At 47.7% G+C, this 18202-nt stretch overlaps 1 protein-coding gene across 1 annotated transcript; it reads left to right on the top strand.

Annotated features, from left to right (window-relative positions):
- The first annotated feature begins 152 nt into the window (after positions 1 to 152).
- On the top strand, positions 153 to 17840 carry BNIP3 (BCL2 interacting protein 3). Its single transcript, XM_004374938.2, has 6 exons — positions 153 to 346; positions 8789 to 8939; positions 9596 to 9680; positions 15829 to 15935; positions 16013 to 16162; positions 16743 to 17840. Exons 1-6 carry the CDS (start codon positions 301 to 303, stop codon positions 16786 to 16788), a joined length of 585 nt encoding a protein of 194 aa, XP_004374995.1. The 5' UTR covers positions 153 to 300; the 3' UTR covers positions 16789 to 17840.
- Positions 17841 to 18202: the final 362 nt, after the last annotated feature.

Here is an 18202-nt window from a genome sequence, read left to right as displayed (position 1 = left end):
CCCCGCCCCCGCCCCCGCCCCGCACGCGCCGCACGCGCGCAGGCCCCGCCCCGCGGCCAATAAGTAAAGCCGCCGCGGAGTCCGTCTCGGCCCTGCCCCGCGCAGTCAGTCAGGTCGGTCAGCTGGTCCGCTTGCCTGTCAGTCTGTCAGCCAGCTGCGCGGCTCCGAACCTGCGACACGCGCTGCAGGAGCGGCCGGGCGGGCTCCGGTTCCCCCGGCTCCAGCCCATCGGCCTGAGGCGCCGCCGCGGCCTGCAGCCCGGCGCGCGGACCCAACCGGCCACAGCCGCCCTCCGGCGCCATGTCGCAGAGCGGGGCCCTCGGGCTGCCGGAGGAGAACCTGCAGGGTGAGGCCGCGCGGCGCGGAGGTCTGGGGCGCTGTGTGTGTGGGGGGGGGCGTCGGGGGAGGGTCGGCTGAGAGGGCGGCAAGGCCGGGGGGAGTGGGGGTCCGGGGAGGGTCGGCCGGAGGCGGGTCGGTCAGAGGGGCGGGCAGGCCGGGGGAGTGAGGGGCCGGGAGCGGGTGGGCCGAGGGGTGGGCAGGCCGGGGGAGTTGGGGGCCGGAGCGAGGTCTGGGGGTCGCCGCTGCTTGTGCTGGAGTGAAGGACTTGCAGGGCTCGGGGGCGCCGGCGTTTGAGGGGCTCCGCTCTGGTGGCGTCTGTACCCTGGAGCTTTCCGAGCAGGGCACGGACGGCTACCAAAAGCCAAACTAGGCCGTTTTATCGCCCGAGGAAGTGTTGTGACGCGTAGTGGGCAGTGCTGAGTGTTATCGCTGCGGCTTTTTAAACTCCGAGTGGACGTAGATGCCATTTGGAGCCCGCCGAGGGTGAGCTTCGGTTGTAGATGATTAAAGGACGACACGTCCAGCAGCGCAGGATTGCAGGAACGAGATGCGCTTTAGTGCAGCGCGCGTGTTATTAACCCAACGCTCCCAGTTACAAATTGTCAGACGCGGTTCAAAAAAAGGCCCCTTCTCGAAACCGCCGCGGCGGGTAGCTGGCCAGTGCAGCCCTTGGCGCTGGGCGTCCCTGGCGGAACCAGGCGCGGCGGCCAGCGTGGTTGGAGTCGCTTCTTCGACGCCAGAGGCCTGGATTGGCAGCCGAGCCTTGAGGGTGGGTCGAAAGCTTGCTGTGCCCGCAAGAGGGAGGGGGAGAGGGATGCGGATCTGGAATCAGGAGTTGATTGGATCCGACCAGGATTCTAAATTCTCCAGCTCAGGGCAACTTCAAATTCCTCCTTAAAGTAAAATCACCATGTAACGGTTGAACCTAACAGTTTTCTTTCAACATTCTATAGTTTAGGCCAATATTGGGTTAAAAAAAAAAAAACAAACTTGTTGCTGTCGAGGCGACTCCGACTCACAGCGACCCTATAGGACAGAGTAGAACTGCCCCATAGAGTTTCCAAGGCTGTGTAAATCTTCAAGCAGACTGCCACATTTTCCTGGCACAGAGCAGCTGGTCGGTTTCAACGGCTGACCTTTCAGTTAACCATGAGCCACCAGGGCAAACGCTGGGGCACAAGTGGCCTTTTTCCTTCTAGCCCTGTTTACATGATCCTGAGGGCCCTGGAGTTGGACTAGGGAGACTGGTGGCTGTTGACCCTTGTACTCTCTGAAGCAAGAGTTCTCTAAACAAAATCGGCATGCAAATAAGCTTTGGAGAGGACTGTTTAAACCTTTGATAAAGTCCTTGGCTTATTCAGATGAATTACTGAGCTGCTAATTAAATTTTCCTTTATTCCTGAAAACAAGATTTTACTAGGCAACACTTTATTAGCCTAATGTATTGTAAATATGTATTTGAAAACTATAACGACATTTTAAAAAATCTTATAATTCAGATTGTTCTTTTTAAACTTAAATATTGACTAATTGCTCCTTTGAAATAGATTAAGGGAGTTTTTTTTCATTTCTTTATTTCTTCTATATTTTCTCATAAAATAAGATCCCTGGAATGTTTGCCTTCGTCCTTTGCCCTAAAATCAGCCGTTTTCTAACTATCAAACTACTGTATTTTTAACATTGAATCTTTCACCTATTGATTCAGACCATTAGACCCCAAATTTAGAGTCTCTGGACAGAGTCCTGTGGTGGTGGTGGTGGTGGGGGCAGTTAGCTTGCCACTTGCTGTCTTACCAACCAAACTGCTGAGTCATTCGTGACACAGGATGGCCAGTTGAGGAGTTAAAAGTCTTTTGTTTTGTTTTGTTCTGCTTATTCTATAAAAAGATGGTTACACACAGTGGAAACTCACGTAAGGCTCCTTGGGGCTATTCTCTGAGTGTACGTGCAGCAGGACACTTGCTCGCCAGCCAGCCCAGTGAGTCACGTGGGAACATACAGCTGCCCTAACAAGTGGGAATCTGGGTTTGAATCAGTGGCAGCTGAGGCAGCACTTGTCCTGCTCTTTCTGATTTGATTACCTCCTTTACCCCTAAGGAGCCTTGGTGGCACGGTTGTTAAAATGCTCGGTTGCTAACCAGAAGGTCGGAGGTTCAAACCCACAAGCTGCTCCATGGGAGAAAGATGTGGCAGTCTGCTTCTGTAAAGCTTTACAGCTCTGGAAATCCTACAGGTCATTTCTACTCTGTCCTATTGGGTCGCTCCAAGTCAGAATCCACTCAACAGCAGTGGGTTTGGGGTTTTTTGGTGTCTACCTCTGAAGGGAGAACTGAGGAACTCACAGAACAGCAAACATTTCCCTCTTGGCTTGTATCCTTTGTGACCACCTGTTTTTCTGGAGGAGTTAATAGATAGCAAAAGTGATTGATGGGCTCCCTTTGTACCCCTTCGTCTATTGCAGTTAAAGCTTTTGACTAGGGGGACACTTGAATTTGCCTTTCTTTTTCTCTTTAGGTATATTACTGTGCACCAGGGGAATAGAATTTTGTGACAATATTGTGCCCCAGTAGCATTTGGGGCAGAGTGGGGGGTGGTTGTGGTGCATGACTTCGTTCCCAGAAGAACCCACACATTTCAGAGCAGAGCTTCTCGAGAGAACGTCAGCTCAATAAAGTGCTTGCCTGTTTACTCTGAGAAGGCAGAATTTAATGCCACAAGCTCCTGGCTCTTCACTTATTGCTGTATCTGCAGCTAGTCAGATGGTTCTGTTGTCATAGGCAGCCCACCATGGGTGAAACTGTATGACGAGAAATATAATTGGTATTTCTCTTGGAGGGAAATTAGAGCATCTTGCAGTTTTAGAACTGGAAGAAGCTTCAGCAGTCTAGAGTCTAAACCAACCCCTAGATTTTACATATGATCAAAATGAGACCCAGAGGTGAAATGAAAAAATAAACTTAGGAGGAAATTTACAAATAAATAAGGCAGACAGCAACAATTAAGGGAACATCAGGGACTCTCCAGGAAATGGCCAGGGAGGTCCTTGGAGCCTTCCACAGCCCAGCCTGGCAAGAGAAAGGTTGAGATGAACCAACTCCTATTGGAAGCCAGTCACCTGAATCATTTACACAGTTAATTTTATGTTCAAAGTCATCTGTTAGTTGAGTCTTTTTTGTACCTCTCCCAGTAACCTGAGAAGCTTAAATATAAAAACAACAATTTCTTAAAGCCCGCTTTTGCCAGGGAAGAAGCCCTCTGGGTGATTTTGGTGGCTTTGGTTCCCTCCAGGCTTAGTCACCCTTCTCCCTCAAACTTTTCCTCTACAGTGCCACACACATCGTGAACATACCCCACTGTTTTGTAAGTTGTTTGCGTGCTTGTCATTTCCCTAGCCAATCGTTTTCAACCCTGGCCTACATCACTATTAGCTTCTTCAGAATCTGTTTGCCTGAGTTTTCTACCCCAGCATTCCGAATCAGAATTTTCAGAGAAGGTGGGGCCGGGCTTCTGAAGAATTTTGAAAGAGCACCACAGGCTATTCCTCCTTCACAGCCAGGGTTGAGAAGTACTGCTGCAGATTTTGGTAGCCTTGAGAGGTGGGGCCCTGGGTTTACTCTGCACGAAGGACTGTGCCAGCTCTAAGTGCTTAACCGGTGTGTGCTGGGGACTGGAAGCAGGAGACAGACTTCTGCCCTGGGACATACAGAGGGCAGTGATGCCAGGGGATTCCTGGAATTGGTCACAATAGAGGTAGGAGCCGTTCTAGTCACTCGGACGACACACACACACACACACACACACGAATCCTTGTGTGGCACAACACTTAAGTGAACAGCTACTAACTGAAAGGTTGGCAGTTTGAACCCAACAGAGGTGCCTTTGAAGAAAGGCCTGGCAATCTGCTTCCAAAAGGTCATGGCCATGGAGCACAGTTCTGTTCTACAACACATGGGGTCGACAACTGGTTTTATTTACACACACACACACACACATATGTATGTAAATATATACTTATTTAACAAAGTAAGAATAAATCAAATTAAGAAATGGGTTGAAAACCCAAAAGTAAGTGAGGGGGAAAGAAGAAAACAAGGAGAGGAACATAAAATGATTCCAGGAATAAGGATTTGCCTTAGAGAAGCAACATCATTCCTTTCAAATAACCACAGTTATCTGAAATAAACTGTGATCATGAGGAGGTTTTCTAGAGTTGTTAAGCAGCCTTATACCCCATCTTTCTTACTTGAAAATATTAATAATCGTAATAATTGTAAGATAGGCTGACAGCATACATTTTCATTTTCCAGTAAATGTACTTTCTGTACATAGTAGTAGCAAGTCACCAGTAAAACTCTTGTTACTTATTAAATCATTCCTTGGAAGAAAGGTTCTAAATCATTTTATGAGGTAGCCTTAAAAGGCATGTACTTTTGTTCATGTAGTTTGAATTTCCCCCCAAACTCCATTTATGCCAGGCACCATAAGCGATCTGGGGAACACTTCAGCTTAGTCAACTAAACAGAGCCCGGCTCAGAATCGGAATAACACAGACTGAGCTTAGAAACATGGAACGGTGCTCAAGGCAGGGCCTGTGTCATTGGTTGAGGCCACTGGGCCAGAGCTGGCTTGCTTGAGTGTCATCTTGAACTCCAAGAAAGGAAGGGAGCTAACGAAGGACTCTCACGTTTCAGCTTTTGGATGAGGGGCATCAACATCAGGGTACTTGGAAATGTGTTTGGCAGCCTTGGTGAAAATGTAATCAGATATGCAGTTTCAGGAATGGTTTTGTGTATAAATAGCTCTGGAGTCATTTTAGCTTCTGCTGAAGTGCAGAGGGAGTGGCTAGGCTTTCTAGTCCAGTGAGTTGCAGGCTCCAAGACAAACACAGACTTTCCTGGGCGTCTGTGATGTTGCCAGTGCAGGTCCAGCAATTTGAGAGATTAAGAGAAAAATCATGCATATTTGAAAACTTGGTGATCATTTTGTTAGCAGTTAACTAGGAGGCTGTTTATGATGTAAACTGCAAATCCACATTTTATTCCTGGGCCTTTGGTTAGCTTGTTTCTGATTCATATGACATATTCTGCCATGTGACTTATTGAGGCTAGGCTAGAACTTTCTGAAGAGATGCCTAGTGTGTTGGAAAACCGTGCAGTCTGCCTTGGCTTTCCAGCTAACACAATGGAGTGGTTAATAGTCGGCTTCCTTTTCCTCTAATTGCATGGTGTTGTGTTGTGCCGTGTTAATGTAAGGACGGAGTAGCAGCTCAGCATGATTATTATTGTACTTAATAAAATTATAGTGACTACAACATTAGTTTATTTTGTTTTTAAATTTTCAATCTTTTGTCGTCTGCCTTTATCCTCTCCCTGCTGTAGTCTATCCTCCAGGTGCCACCAGAGTGGTCTTTTACAAACAGATTTGCTATAGATAAATAGACTTATGACACAAAATAGAGAAACCATGCTGGGCCCAGAAATGAATCTGTGATCCGTGCACACTTGATTTATGACGAAGAGGCAGCACAGAGCAGAGGGGGAAGGACAGCCCTTTCAATAAACGGTGCTGGGCAGTTAGGTTATCTGTACAGAAAAACTTAACCTCTGTTTCAGATCATACACAAAAATTAATTCCAAGTGAGTTTTAGATCTCAAGGTGAAAGTCAAAACAGTAAAGGTTTTTAGAGGTAATATTCAGTGGTTAAGAGTTATGGCTCCTAACCAAAAGGTTGGCAGTTCGAATCTGCCAGCCGCTCCTTGGAAACCCTGTGGGGCAGTTCTGCTCTGTCCTGTAGGGTCGCTGGGAGTTGGAATCGACTCGATGGCAACAGGTTTCTGTAGTAGATTATCTGCGTGACCTCAGCTTGGCAAAAGATGTCTTAAATAGGATACCAAAAAAAAAAAAAAAACCACTGAAACAAAAAGGAAGAGATGATAAATTTGACTGAATTAAAATCAAGAACTTCTGTTCATCAGAAGACATTATTAAGAGAGTGAAAAGGTAAGCCACAGAGTGCCTGCTGTCTGCTGCCACACATGTAATTGCAGTAAGGCTTATGTCTGGAATAGAGAACTCTTACAAGTCAATAGGAGAAAGAGTAAGAGATTTTAACAGTTCACGAAAGATGATATCCAAATGGCCAGTACACTTATGCTCAACCTCATTAGAAATCCAAGAAATGCAAAATAAACCACCACAAGATGCTCCTATACACCCACTAGGATGGCTACAGTTAAAGACTGAAGATACCAAGTGTTGGCATGGATGGGAGGCAACACTCACTGGTTTGTAATTGGAGGTATTGTAAATTGGCACAACTGCATTGGAAAACTGGCCACATTCCAATGCCATTGGAAAGCATTGTTTTCTAATGACATTGAACATAGACGTATTGCCTTTTAATCCAGCAGACCCACTCCTAGGAACATATCCAACAGAAATGCGTGCACATTATGGTAGGCTGAAAAATGTCCCCCCAGAAATATCCCTGTCAGATCCCTGGAACCTGTAATGTTACTTCATTTGGAAAAAGGGTCCTTGCAGATGTGATTCTAAGTTAAGGACCTTGAGATCCGTAATCCTGGATTATCCGGTCGGGCCTAACTACCATCACAGGTGTCCTCGTGAGAGACAGGCAGAGCGGGAGGTTCGACCCCACACGCGGAGAAGGCGACGTGAAGACGGAGGCAGAGACTGGAGAGATGAAGCCTCAGTCAGCGGAAGGGGAAGACGCAGCAGCAGACTCTTCCTCTGGAGGGAGCGTGGCCCTGCTGACACCTCGATTTCAGACTCTGGGTCTCCAGAGCTGTGAGAGAATAAATTTCTCTCGTTTTAAGCCATCAAGTTTGTGGTAATGTGTTGCAGCAGCCATAGGAAATTAACGTACACATGTATACCACAAGACAAGAATGTTTCTAGAAGCATTATCTGTAGTAGCCGCAAACTGGAAGTGACCCAAGTGTCTCACAGCAGAATGGATAAATCATGGTGTGGCCATACAGTGAAATTCTGTACAGTACCAACAACAACAAGAAGATAAGTACAGCAACATGGATGAAGCCCATAGACACTCTGTGGCCCCCTGTGGTCCGTGGGATTGTGTGAACCTTTGGGCTTTGCCCCTGGGCCTGCCAGCCTTCTCAGCCTCACTGCCCCCACCTTAACCCCTCAGAACCTTACCCTTGCAGCACTTTCTGGACATCTCTCTTTCGTTAGGGTTTGTGTTGGTCCCGCTGCTCGAATTGTCTGTCTTCTCTTTCTCTTCATCTTTCAGCCCCACCCCTTCAGACGCCGACACCACAGCCCCTCCTCCCCCTGTATTGTAGCTCTGTGTGTCCCCTTTAGGATGCCTCCCCTAAGCAGGCAGGCCCCTTGGGTCACTCTGTCTTCAGTGTGGTACAGTCTATGCCACATAGTTAACGCCAGGATCAGATGAACTCCAAATAGTGGGGCTCAGAGAGACGAAGGCTGACTTCATAAAGTAATGGCTTCCACTATAGGTTCTGAGGGGTGAGGTGGCTTTTTCTTATGTGTTAGATTTAATAAGTGGATGGCCTGATGCTAAGACAGTTCTCTGAATCTACCAATCTATCTGGATAGAATCAGTTTGTTCGGGGTACCTAGTAACAAGTATCAATTTTTAATACAAATAATAAAGAATGTTGATCTTACTTTCTGTAATACTATATATACCGTACCATTGCCGCCGAGTTGATTCCGACTCATAGTGACCCTGTAGGACAGATGAGAACTGCCCCACAGAGTTTCCAAGGAGCGCCTGGTAGATTCGAACGGCTGACCTTTTGGTTAGCAGCCGTAGCTCTTAACCACTGTGCCACCAGGGTTTCCGCTTCCTGTAAAGGCTTGGCTAAATGAATGCTTTGCTTGAACAATAGATTGTTCTGGTTAATCAAGTTATCTGATTTCAGCTTAGTCAGAAATTACTTTTGTTTTAGTCAATATACTAATCTGATTTCCTGTCTACATAAAAACAGCAGTCATAAAAGTGAATTTTACAGGGCCTCAGGGTCAGTATGTGACGCTAGTATGTGAAGTGACGTGATAAGATATATTTTAACCCGTTATTTTGTAACTCCCTGAAGCGTTTGTTGACGTTAGCCTTTTTGTCCTAAGTTTAGTGCCGGGAAACCTCCTGGGTGAGTGGGTTCTGATCGACCCATTAATGTTTATTGAACATCTGCTTGGTATCAAGGAATGGCACGACAAACAGATGAATTGTCTCAACACCAAAGGGACTTGCCACCTGTACCTAGCGGGGGGGGGACAAGGGTACCAGTTACTGTAGTGCCAGGCGCCAGAGATGGGCCTAGCGGTGTGTGCCGGTGGGGTTCACAGAGATGCTTGTGGTGTGTTCTGCTGTTGGTACCTCTTGGCCAGACTCCCACGTGGATAGGTGACTCCAGCGTGCTTTTCGCTTTGTCCCCAACAGGCTCTTGGGTGGAGCTGCACTTCAGCAACAACGGGAACGGGAGCAGTGCCCCTGCCTCCGTTTCTGTTTATAATGGTGACCTGGAAAAAATACTGCTGGATGCCCAGCACGAGTCTGGAAGGAGCAGCTCCAAGAGCTCCCACTGTGACAGGTAGGGGGGACAGCACGTGTGCTGCAGCCTGGCTTCCTGAGTGGATGCTGAATTCCATACAGATGGGTGGGTTTCTTCTCAGTGCAGGCCAAATTAGAGTCGTCTTTGCACAGAGGGACCCTTGCCCTCAGTTGGAGGAAATGACCTGGGGCAAGCAGCACAGTCCCCTTGCAAGTGCCTCATCGCGTCAGCTAGCTTAGTAACGTCGGGCGTCCTGACCCCGAGTTAGGCATTACTTCGTGCACCTCAGCAGTGATTGTTTCCGTGGGGGTGGGAGGGGTCTGGTTGGCAGCACTTGGCAGATGTGAACTCGGGCAGCATGGCTGATAGTCGGGGGCCAAAGGCCAGACTCTCGGGGGCTGCGTAGTGCGCAGTAACCTACTTGGCTGAGAAGGCCAGCCACCTACCGGCAGTCGGTGTCCTTCCCCTGGAAGATGGGCCTGCAGACTCCTATCGTGCTTAGCTGCGAAGACCGGAACGGTCAGAACCGGAGAAACAGACTGGTCCTTGCCTGGCGCTGGGTGGAAGGGAAGATACACCTATGAGGCGGGAACCCACTCTTCCCTGAGGGGACATTTCCCTACCTTTGGGGCGTTCATTTTCTAACAGTAACGAGATGTTCTGCTCCTCCCACTCTTTTCCGCACCCCTACCAAGCCCGCCTCGCTCACAGACTCCCCAAGACACAGCCAGAGCTTCGGAGACAGAGACCCACAGCAATGGGGAGAAGAACAGCTCTCAGGTAAGCCAGCTGTCTTAGTCATCTAGTGCTGCTATGACAGAAATACCACAAGTGGATGGCTTTAACAAAGAGAAATTTATTTCTTCCCAGTAAGGTAGGCTGAAAGTCCAAATTCAGGGCGTCAGCTCCAGAGGAAGGCTTTCTCTCTCTGTTGGCCTTCTCATCAGTGTTCCCCTGGACTAGGAGCTTCTCCGCGCAGGGACGCTAGGTCCAAAGGACGCGCTGTACTCCTGGCACTGCTTTCTTGGTGGTATGAGGTCCCCAATTCTCCATTCTCCACTTGTTTTCCTTTCCTTTTATCTCTTACAAGAGATAAAAGGTGGTGCAGGCCACACCCCAGGGAAACTCCCTTTACGTTGGACCAGGGATGTGACCTGGGTTAGGATGGTGTCACAGTCCCACCCTAATCCTCTTTAATGTAAAATTACAATTACAAAATGGAGGACAACCACACAACACTGGGAATCATGGCCCAGCCAAACTGATAGACACATTTTTGGGGGGACATAATTCATTCCATGACACCCGGTGTAAATGTCTGTGATCTGTTTGTAATCTTGTAAATGTAATTGAGTAAAGTGTGGGTTTTAGTGTGTCTCCCACCTTTTTTTATAACTGTGTGGGGTGGGGACTTCCCCAAAGGATGGGTTTCACATTGAGCTTGGGGCAGGACATGTAGCGGGGCCTCCTCTGCTCCCCGTCCCCACTGCTTTGTGGGGATACATGGTCGGGAGAGGAGAAGGAGAGGCAGTTGTCTTGTGCATGCAGCCTGGAGAGGGAGTGAGCTGCCATGGGCCGGTAACTGAACCGGCTACTGGTGCCGCTTCCCGCTGGGCTGCAGAGTGGACAGCGCTTTTGGGAGAGCCCGGCGTTTCCTACACGGCCGTTCAGGGCCACCCTACCATTGGGGTTGGGATTCTGATTCTTGGGCTCCCTCCTCATTAGACATTGTAGTTGCTTGCCAGAAGTTATAGCCCAGGCCTTTTCTGACACCCAGTTGCTAGCTGCTGTCTGGGTAGTTAAGCACTAGGAGCTAATCGCAATGTTTGAAACCATTTTTCTAACATTCATTCAACAAATGTTGACTGGAGGTTCTTCCTGTCAAGTTCTTAGCTAGTTGTGGGGCCACAAAACCTTCTGATGGCTGGAGTTCAAGACAAAAAGTGTGCCTGAGGCTGGTGCCTTAACTCATTTCTTTTCCATTCTCCGCCTGCGTAGATTTTGAGGAGTGATGAGTATCTTGCTCGCTTTAGCTAGCAGGGGTCAGCGTGGTATTTTGGATGCACAACACGTTTTCTTGGACATTTTGTAATAATCACAATAACAATAACAGCTGAATTGCCCCTCATATTTATTCAGAAGCCGTCCTAGTGGAGCCTGGTCTCACAGTCAGTGCTCCACAGTCACTCTGCCTCCTGTGCTAGTGTCCCTTGAGGCCTGTGAACGAGTAATTTCATGAACAAATCAGGATCAGCACAAAGCTGGTTCCCGTGAGGTGGAGGCCAGGTCAGGTGCATCTCCACCTTCCTGCAGCGCCATCAGTTCCGACACCAGTCACTCCCCTCAGGCACTCTCGGCTGCTCTGCAGGGTTTGATTTGTTGAAGCGGCCACACCGGACTCACACAACTGGGAGTGATACGGTTTATTAGGAAAGTAACAGGCTGCAAGTCAGGATCGGCATCAGGAAGCACCCCGGCTAGGTCTGGGAGGGGACCCAAAGTGGAGAGCACGTTCCTCATCAGCGCAGCGCAGCGCAGCTTCTGGCCAGGACGGCTGTCAGAGCAAACGGGCTCACGGAGCAGATAAGCTCTCGGCTAGAACAGCTCTGGGGCTGCTCTCGGCCAGGGCCATTGCTTCCCTCCAGTGACCAGTGGGCGAGGCTTCTTTGCTGGGCAGCTGCCTTCCCTGCCACGCAGGCCTCCATGTCCGGCCTCTTTGCTGCTTACTGGCCCAGCTCACAGCAGTGTAGCAGCTTCGGGACCACTTGGCTCCCACGTGGCTCTGTTGCTCTGCCTTCCCAGCTCTCAGCCAGCACCTTTCTCTGTAAACCAGGAGATCTCTAAAACCTCTGCCTTTCCGCCATTTACATATCCTGATCCTCAGATCCTGCTCGGTTGCAAGGTGGGGCCTCCCTCACCAGACCAGAGTTCAACCAGTCCTCAGTTACCCATGACATGTCAATCAACTCAGGCCTTGTTAATTATCAGACAAAAGGATCAAGCCATCAAGTCGTTTACCGCTTACCCAGGAAGTGTTATCAGCCCTGGGAATCCCCTGGGTAAAAGGAACAAACCCTTTGGGGTAGAAAACAACCTGGGAGCCCCCCTCCCCCCAAGTTGCTTCTCCAAAGAACTAGGGCAAAGGTAACAACTCCTCAGGGCTGGGAAAAACCTCTGAAGCTGTCTTTTTCAAAGAACCAAGGCAAATGGCCACATAAAAGAAGTCGTTGCCCACAGCCTGTGACACCGAGGAAACAAGGGGTCCTTGCTAGCACAGGCCTCCTGGAGCAGTCTCCCCGGCCTGACCAGCCCGCGCTCCAGAAGCATCCAGAGCACCCTGGCTGTTGGGAGGCCTTTGTGCTGGAGCTCTGGCCGTGGGCATGCTCCAAGACCGGCCCGGTGCAAACAGATGTCCAGTATTCTAGAATGTTTCCAGTTTTTTTGTTTTGTTTCATTTTTTTTCTCATGATTATAAAATAATTACACGCTCAGGTAAAGAATTTTGAAAATGTAAAAAGGTAAAAACACCTATAATGCTTTCTAAAGACAGTGCCTTGAATTAGTATATTAGGTTGTCTCTATTATTAGATTGTCTCTGTTATTAGATCGTCTCTGTTATGTAACTTTTAACACGTAGCTGAGTTCATAGGCATATGTTACATTTTCTGCTTTTTCCTCCCACTTGAACGTGAAAGCAGTTTTTCTTTTAAACGTGCTTGGTACACAGTATTCCATTTGCTTAGTCATTGTTGTTAGGCGCCCTTGAGCCCGTTCCAACTCATAGTGACCCTGCGTACAACAGAACAAAACACTGCCTGGTCCTGCGCCATCCTCACAGTCATGGTTATGTTTGAGTCCATTGCTGCAATCACTGGGTCAGTCCATCTCATTGAGGGTCTTTCTCTTTTTTGCTGACCCTCTATTTTAGGAAGCATAATGTCCTTCTCCAGGGACTGGCCCCTCCTGATAACATGTCCAAAGTGTGCGAGACATAGTCTCGCCATCCTTGCTTCTAAGGAGCATTCCGGCTGGACCTCTTCCAAGCCAGATCTGTTCATTCTTTTTGGCAGTTAGTATGTTCAGTATTCTTCACCAACACCATAATTCAAAGGCGTCAATTCTTCAGACTTCCTTATTCATTGTCCAGCTTTTGCATGCATATGAGGCAGTTGAAAATACCACAGCTTGGGTCAGGCACACCTTAGTCCTCAAGGTGACATCTTTGCTTTTGAACATTTTAAAGAGGTCTTTTGCCGCAGATTTGTCCTACGCAGTGTCGCTTGATTTCTTGACTACTGCTCCCATGGGTGTTGATTGTGGATCCAAGGAAAATGAAATCCTTGACAACTTCAGTCTTTTCTCCGTTTATCATAATGTTGCTTATTGGTCCACTTGTAAGATTTTTGTTTTCTTTACATAGAGGTGTAATCCATACAGAAGGAGGCTGTAGTCTTTGATCTTCATCCGTAAGTGCTTCAAGCCCTCTTCACTTTCAGCAAGTAAGATTGTGTCATCTGCATATCGCAGGTTGTTAATGAGTTTTCCTCCAATCCTGATGCTCCGTTCTTCGTATAGTGCAGCTTCTCAGATTGCTCAGAATGCAGACTGAATAAGTATGGTGAAAGGATACAGCCCTGACACACACCTTTCCTGATTTTTAAGTATCCCCTTGTTCTGTTTGAACGACTGCCTCTTGGTCTGTGTACAGGTTCCTTATGAGCACAATTAGGTGTTCTGGAATTCCCATTCTTCACAATGTTATCCGTAACTCGCTATGATCCACGTAGTCGAATGCCTTTGCATAGTCGGTAAAACACAGGTAAACATCTTCCTGGTATTCTGTGCTTTCAGGCCAAGACCAGCTGACATTAGCAGTGATATCCCTCAGTCCACGTTCTCTTCTGAATCTGGCTTGAATTTCTGGAAGTTCCTTGTCAATGTACTGATACAACCGTTTTTGATTTATCCTCAGCAAAATTTTAGTTGCGTGTGATATTAACGACATTGTTGGATAATTTCTACATTCCACTGGATTACTTTTCTTTGGAGTGGGCACGTCTGTGAGTCTCTTCCAGTAGCCGTCTTCCAAATTTCTTGGCATAGACGAGTGAGCGCTGTCAGCATTGCATCCGTTTGTTGAAACATCTCAATTGGTATTCCGTCAGTTCCTGGATCCTTGTTTTTTGCCAGTGCCTTCAGTGCAGCTTGGACTTCTTCCTTTGATATATGCTACCTCCTGAAATGGGTGAACATCAACCAATTCTTTTTCATGCACTGACTCTGTGTATTCCTTCCATCTTTTGATGTTTCCTGGGTGGTTCAATATTTTCCCCATAGAATCCTTTAGTATTGCAGCTTGAGGCTTGAATTTTTTCTTCAGCTCTTTCAGCCTGAGAAATACTGAGCGTGTTCTTCCCTTTCGGTTTTCTAACTCCAGGTATTTACGCATTTTGTCATCTTGAGCCGCCCTTTGAAATCTTCTGTTGAGCTCTTTTACTTCATCATTTCTCCCATTCGGTTTAGCTTCTCTGTGTTCAAGAGCAAGTTTGAGAGTCTCTTCTGACATCCATTTTGGTCTTTTTTTCTTTTCTGTCTTTTAGTGACCTTTTGCTTTCTTCATGTATGATGTCACTGATGTCATTCCCCAACTCATCTGGTCTTTGGTTATTAGTGTTCAATGCATCAAATCTGTTCTTGAGATGGTCTCTAAATTCAGTTGGGATATACTCAACGTTGCATTTTGGCTCTTATGGACTTGTTTTAGTTTTCTTCAGCTTCAGCTTGAACTTGCATTTAAGCAGTTGATGGTCTGTTCCACAGTCGGCCCTGGCCTTGTTCTAACTGATGATATTGAGCTTCTCCATCGCCTCTTTACACAGATGTAATTGATTTGATCCCCACGTAGTCCATCCAGCAGAGTCCACGTATACAGTCACCGTTTATGTTACAAGTTGTGCTGGCTTTCCCAGTATTGTGTATTGTCTTAACCTTCCCCAGAAATGTCCTTTTTGACAATGAATGCAGTGCCATTCCTGTTCAGTTTGTTATTCCTGGCATAGTAGACCGTATGATAGTCTGATTCAGAATGGCCAGTGCCAGTCAATTTCAGCTAACTAATGGCTAGGATATCGACGTTTAAGCATTCTATTTCATTTTTGACTGCTTCTAATTTTCCTTGTTTCATACTTTGTACATTCCACATTCCAATTATTGACGGATGTTTGCAGCTGTTTCTTCTCATTTTGAGTCACGCTACATCAGCATATGAAGGTCCCGAAAGCTTGATTCCATCCTCGTCATTAAGGTCGACTCTACTTTGAGGAGGCAGCTCTTCCCTGGTCGTAGTTTGAGTGCCTTCCAACCTGAGGGCTCATCTTCCGGCACTGTATCAATGTCCCACTGCTATCCATAAGGTTTTCATTGGCCATATTTTTCAGAAGTGGACCACCAGGTCCTTCCTAGTCTGTCTTAGTTGAGAAGCTCCACTAAAACTTGTCCACTGTGGGTGACCCTGCTGGTATTTGAACTACCGTTGGCATAGCTTCCAGCATCACAGCAACACGCAGCCCCGACAGTATGACAGACACGTGGTACTTAGTTTCCTCCCTGTTTTGGGCCACTTAGAGTGTTCTCATTTTAACCTGTTGTAGCCAGTACTGCTCTCAGCGTCTTCCCTCGCCTTCAGATCATGTCCTTGGGCAGGGCCCTCACAGATGTGGTCTGTGTGCAGGGAGAACAGTACTCCAAGGGCTGGCTGTACTGGAGGGGACCCAAATGAAGCCCCCACCCCCTGCTGCCTTGCAGCCTGAGCCGGAGAGTGGGGGCCGTGTCTCTGGACTCGGTGCAGTAACAGTGTCACTGGTGCTTGGTTGAAGGCACAGATGCAGTAGGTTAATCTGCTTTTAACTTCACGTTTATTTTCCTTTAGTCTGAGGAAGATTATATGGAGAGAAGGAAAGAAGTTGAAAGCATCCTGAAGAAAAACTCAGATTGGATATGGGATTGGTCAAGTCGGCCCGAAAATGTCCCCCCCAAGTGAGTCTGTTTCTCACGTCACGATCCCCCTCTGACACAGGACATGCGGACTAAAACGCTCGTCCCTTCTGCCCTAGGGAATTCCTCTTCAAGCACCCGAAGCGCACAGCCACGCTCAGCATGAGAAACACGAGCGTTATGAAGAAAGGGGGCATCTTCTCGGCAGAATTTCTGAAGGTTTTTCTTCCGTCTCTGCTGCTGTCCCATCTGCTAGCCATTGGCCTCGGGTCAGTGACACATCATGGCACACCTGGGGGTGGTCCCGCCAGCTGCCTCCCGTCGGCCCGACTCAGGCACACCACGTGGCAGAGTAGAACTGGGCTCCACGGGGTTTTGAGGGGCTGAGTTTTTGGAAGTAGATCACCAGGCCTTTCTTTCAAGGGGCCTCTGGGTGGACTTGAACCTCCCACCTTTTGATGAGCAGCCAAATTTGTTAACCGTCTGCAGGACCCAGGGACTCAAGAGGTAGGAAGGGAATGCATTCGCCAGAGCGCCGACGTTCAGGTTGGCTAGTCTCTACCTTGCACTGGTGTGGAGTGAGCTGTACTGTGAGAAGCAGTGCACAACTAGGTGTCCCTAAGTTAGATATTAATGTGGGACACACACTGATGAAGAATAAAAAGCTTGTTAAAAGACGGCAGATAGACTCATTACAGAACATTTTAAAAATGGGTATTTTTAAGATGAGCTTGTAAGCTATGAAATCCCCCTCCATAAGCTTCCACCACACTCAGCTGCCATCTCAGCTGTGTGGATACTCGCTCAACTCAGAGGCCATGCTAACTGCCCGTTGCTCTTTCTCTCAAGGATCTACATTGGAAGGCGCCTGACAGCCTCAGCCAGCACCTTCTGATGAAGACTGGTGTCGACTTTGTTCACAAGCGGGGATTCTGAGTTCACCGCAGAGCCAGCTGAAGGGAGCTTGAGCCTGGGTGGCTGCACAGCTGTGTTCGTTTGTTCTGTAAACGCCCTGTTCCCAGTTTGGTGACACGGAAGAGGGACACCAAAACCACACTAACCTATAATCCTGCCTGTGAGATCAGTTAATAAGCATGTCAGACTGATTATATCTACTGCAATATTTGGTAGTACATTTTCTTTGGATGTTCTATCTAAGTATAAATAATTTTAACATACAAGCCATGATGTATGTAGCACTCTAACACAAAGCATCTGTAACTGTAGTTCAGTTCAAACTCTTTGTATCTCAGAAGAATGAATCATGTTGATATGGAAGCTCCTACCTTCCCAGGGCTTGTCCAGAGGCAAGCAGCGTGGCCTGGCCCTCATGTGGTGGCGTAGCGTACGTACATCTTGTGCTTATTAATTTAAGTGGATGCAGGCTGTCAGCTGAAGACTGTAGTTAGCTCTGCTGATTGTTCTTTGTGCAGCGAGAAATGGAAAACCGAGGTACAAACTCCCATACACTTCACACACTGAACTGCTCTGGCTTTTGCAGTGTGCAGACTTAAACCTCCGACTGTGAAGTGACCATCTCGGATGATCAGTTTTCTGTCCAGAGCACCTGCTCAGTAGGCTCCCTCCTCCTCCTCACTCTAGATCGCCAAATTTCACCTTACCCTTGGTGTTGACCTTTGTGTGCTCTGAGAATCAGCTTCACGCTAAGCCAATCTGTGTGTCTACTCTGAAAGACTGGAAAGAAAAAAATAAACCATTGCCAAACCCTTCACAGATGACTGTATTTACACGTGGCTTAACGCCAAATTTCCTAACTTTGATTAAACCAGGCCTGTTCTCCAGTGTTGCGCTGTTTGTCTTTACGGCACAGGTTTTTAAAGGCCCCCTCTTTGATATACTGTATATGTGCTGTTCTGTATTTGTCTCTCTTTTCCACGTTTAATTCAGTATTTGTGTTAAAATAAATCTAACATTTAATTTTTAAAATCTTTGTTTATATTTAAACAATGACCCCGGAAGAAGCCCGGTGGAGCGGTACCGCCTCTGTCTTGTAATTAGCTGGAAGGAGGAGAGCACGTGATGTCACGTGCAGCATGCTGGTCAAGCACAACACCCTTTTATTGGACAGCAAATAGGAAGTCGCTTGTCTTAGATCAGAAGCCAGGATTTGCTCCTGTGTGGCTGCTGAGCTGTGTCATGGTGATGGAGCTGTACTTGGTCATAGGAGCAGGTGACAGGCCACCAAAATGAATGGCATTCAAGGAGACCATGAGGTTTCATCTGTGCTCACTGTCTGAATATCACTCAGATGCCTGGGGTGCAGGGCAAGGCTGCTCACATCTGTCCCT

The sequence above is a fragment of the Trichechus manatus genome, unplaced genomic scaffold (genome assembly GCF_000243295.1).
Source record: "Trichechus manatus latirostris isolate Lorelei unplaced genomic scaffold, TriManLat1.0 scaffold00031, whole genome shotgun sequence".
Classification (NCBI taxonomy): Eukaryota; Metazoa; Chordata; class Mammalia; order Sirenia; family Trichechidae; genus Trichechus; species Trichechus manatus.
The sequence above is the reverse complement of the archived record's forward strand: the minus strand, read 5'-3'. Positions and strand labels throughout refer to the sequence as shown.

What these genes read in the sequence shown, in the direction of transcription:
- BNIP3 (XM_004374938.2), top strand. Translation starts at nt 301, where the DNA reads ATGTCGCAGAGCGGGGCCCTCGGGCTGCCGGAGGAGAACCTGCAGG. An exon ending in GCCGGAGGAGAACCTGCAGG is followed by an intron (nt 347 to 8,788) that starts GTGAGGCCGCGC and finishes TGTCCCCAACAG; the next exon opens with GCTCTTGGGTGGAGCTGCAC. An exon ending in CTGCTAGCCATTGGCCTCGG is followed by an intron (nt 16,163 to 16,742) that starts GTCAGTGACACA and finishes CTTTCTCTCAAG; the next exon opens with GATCTACATTGGAAGGCGCC.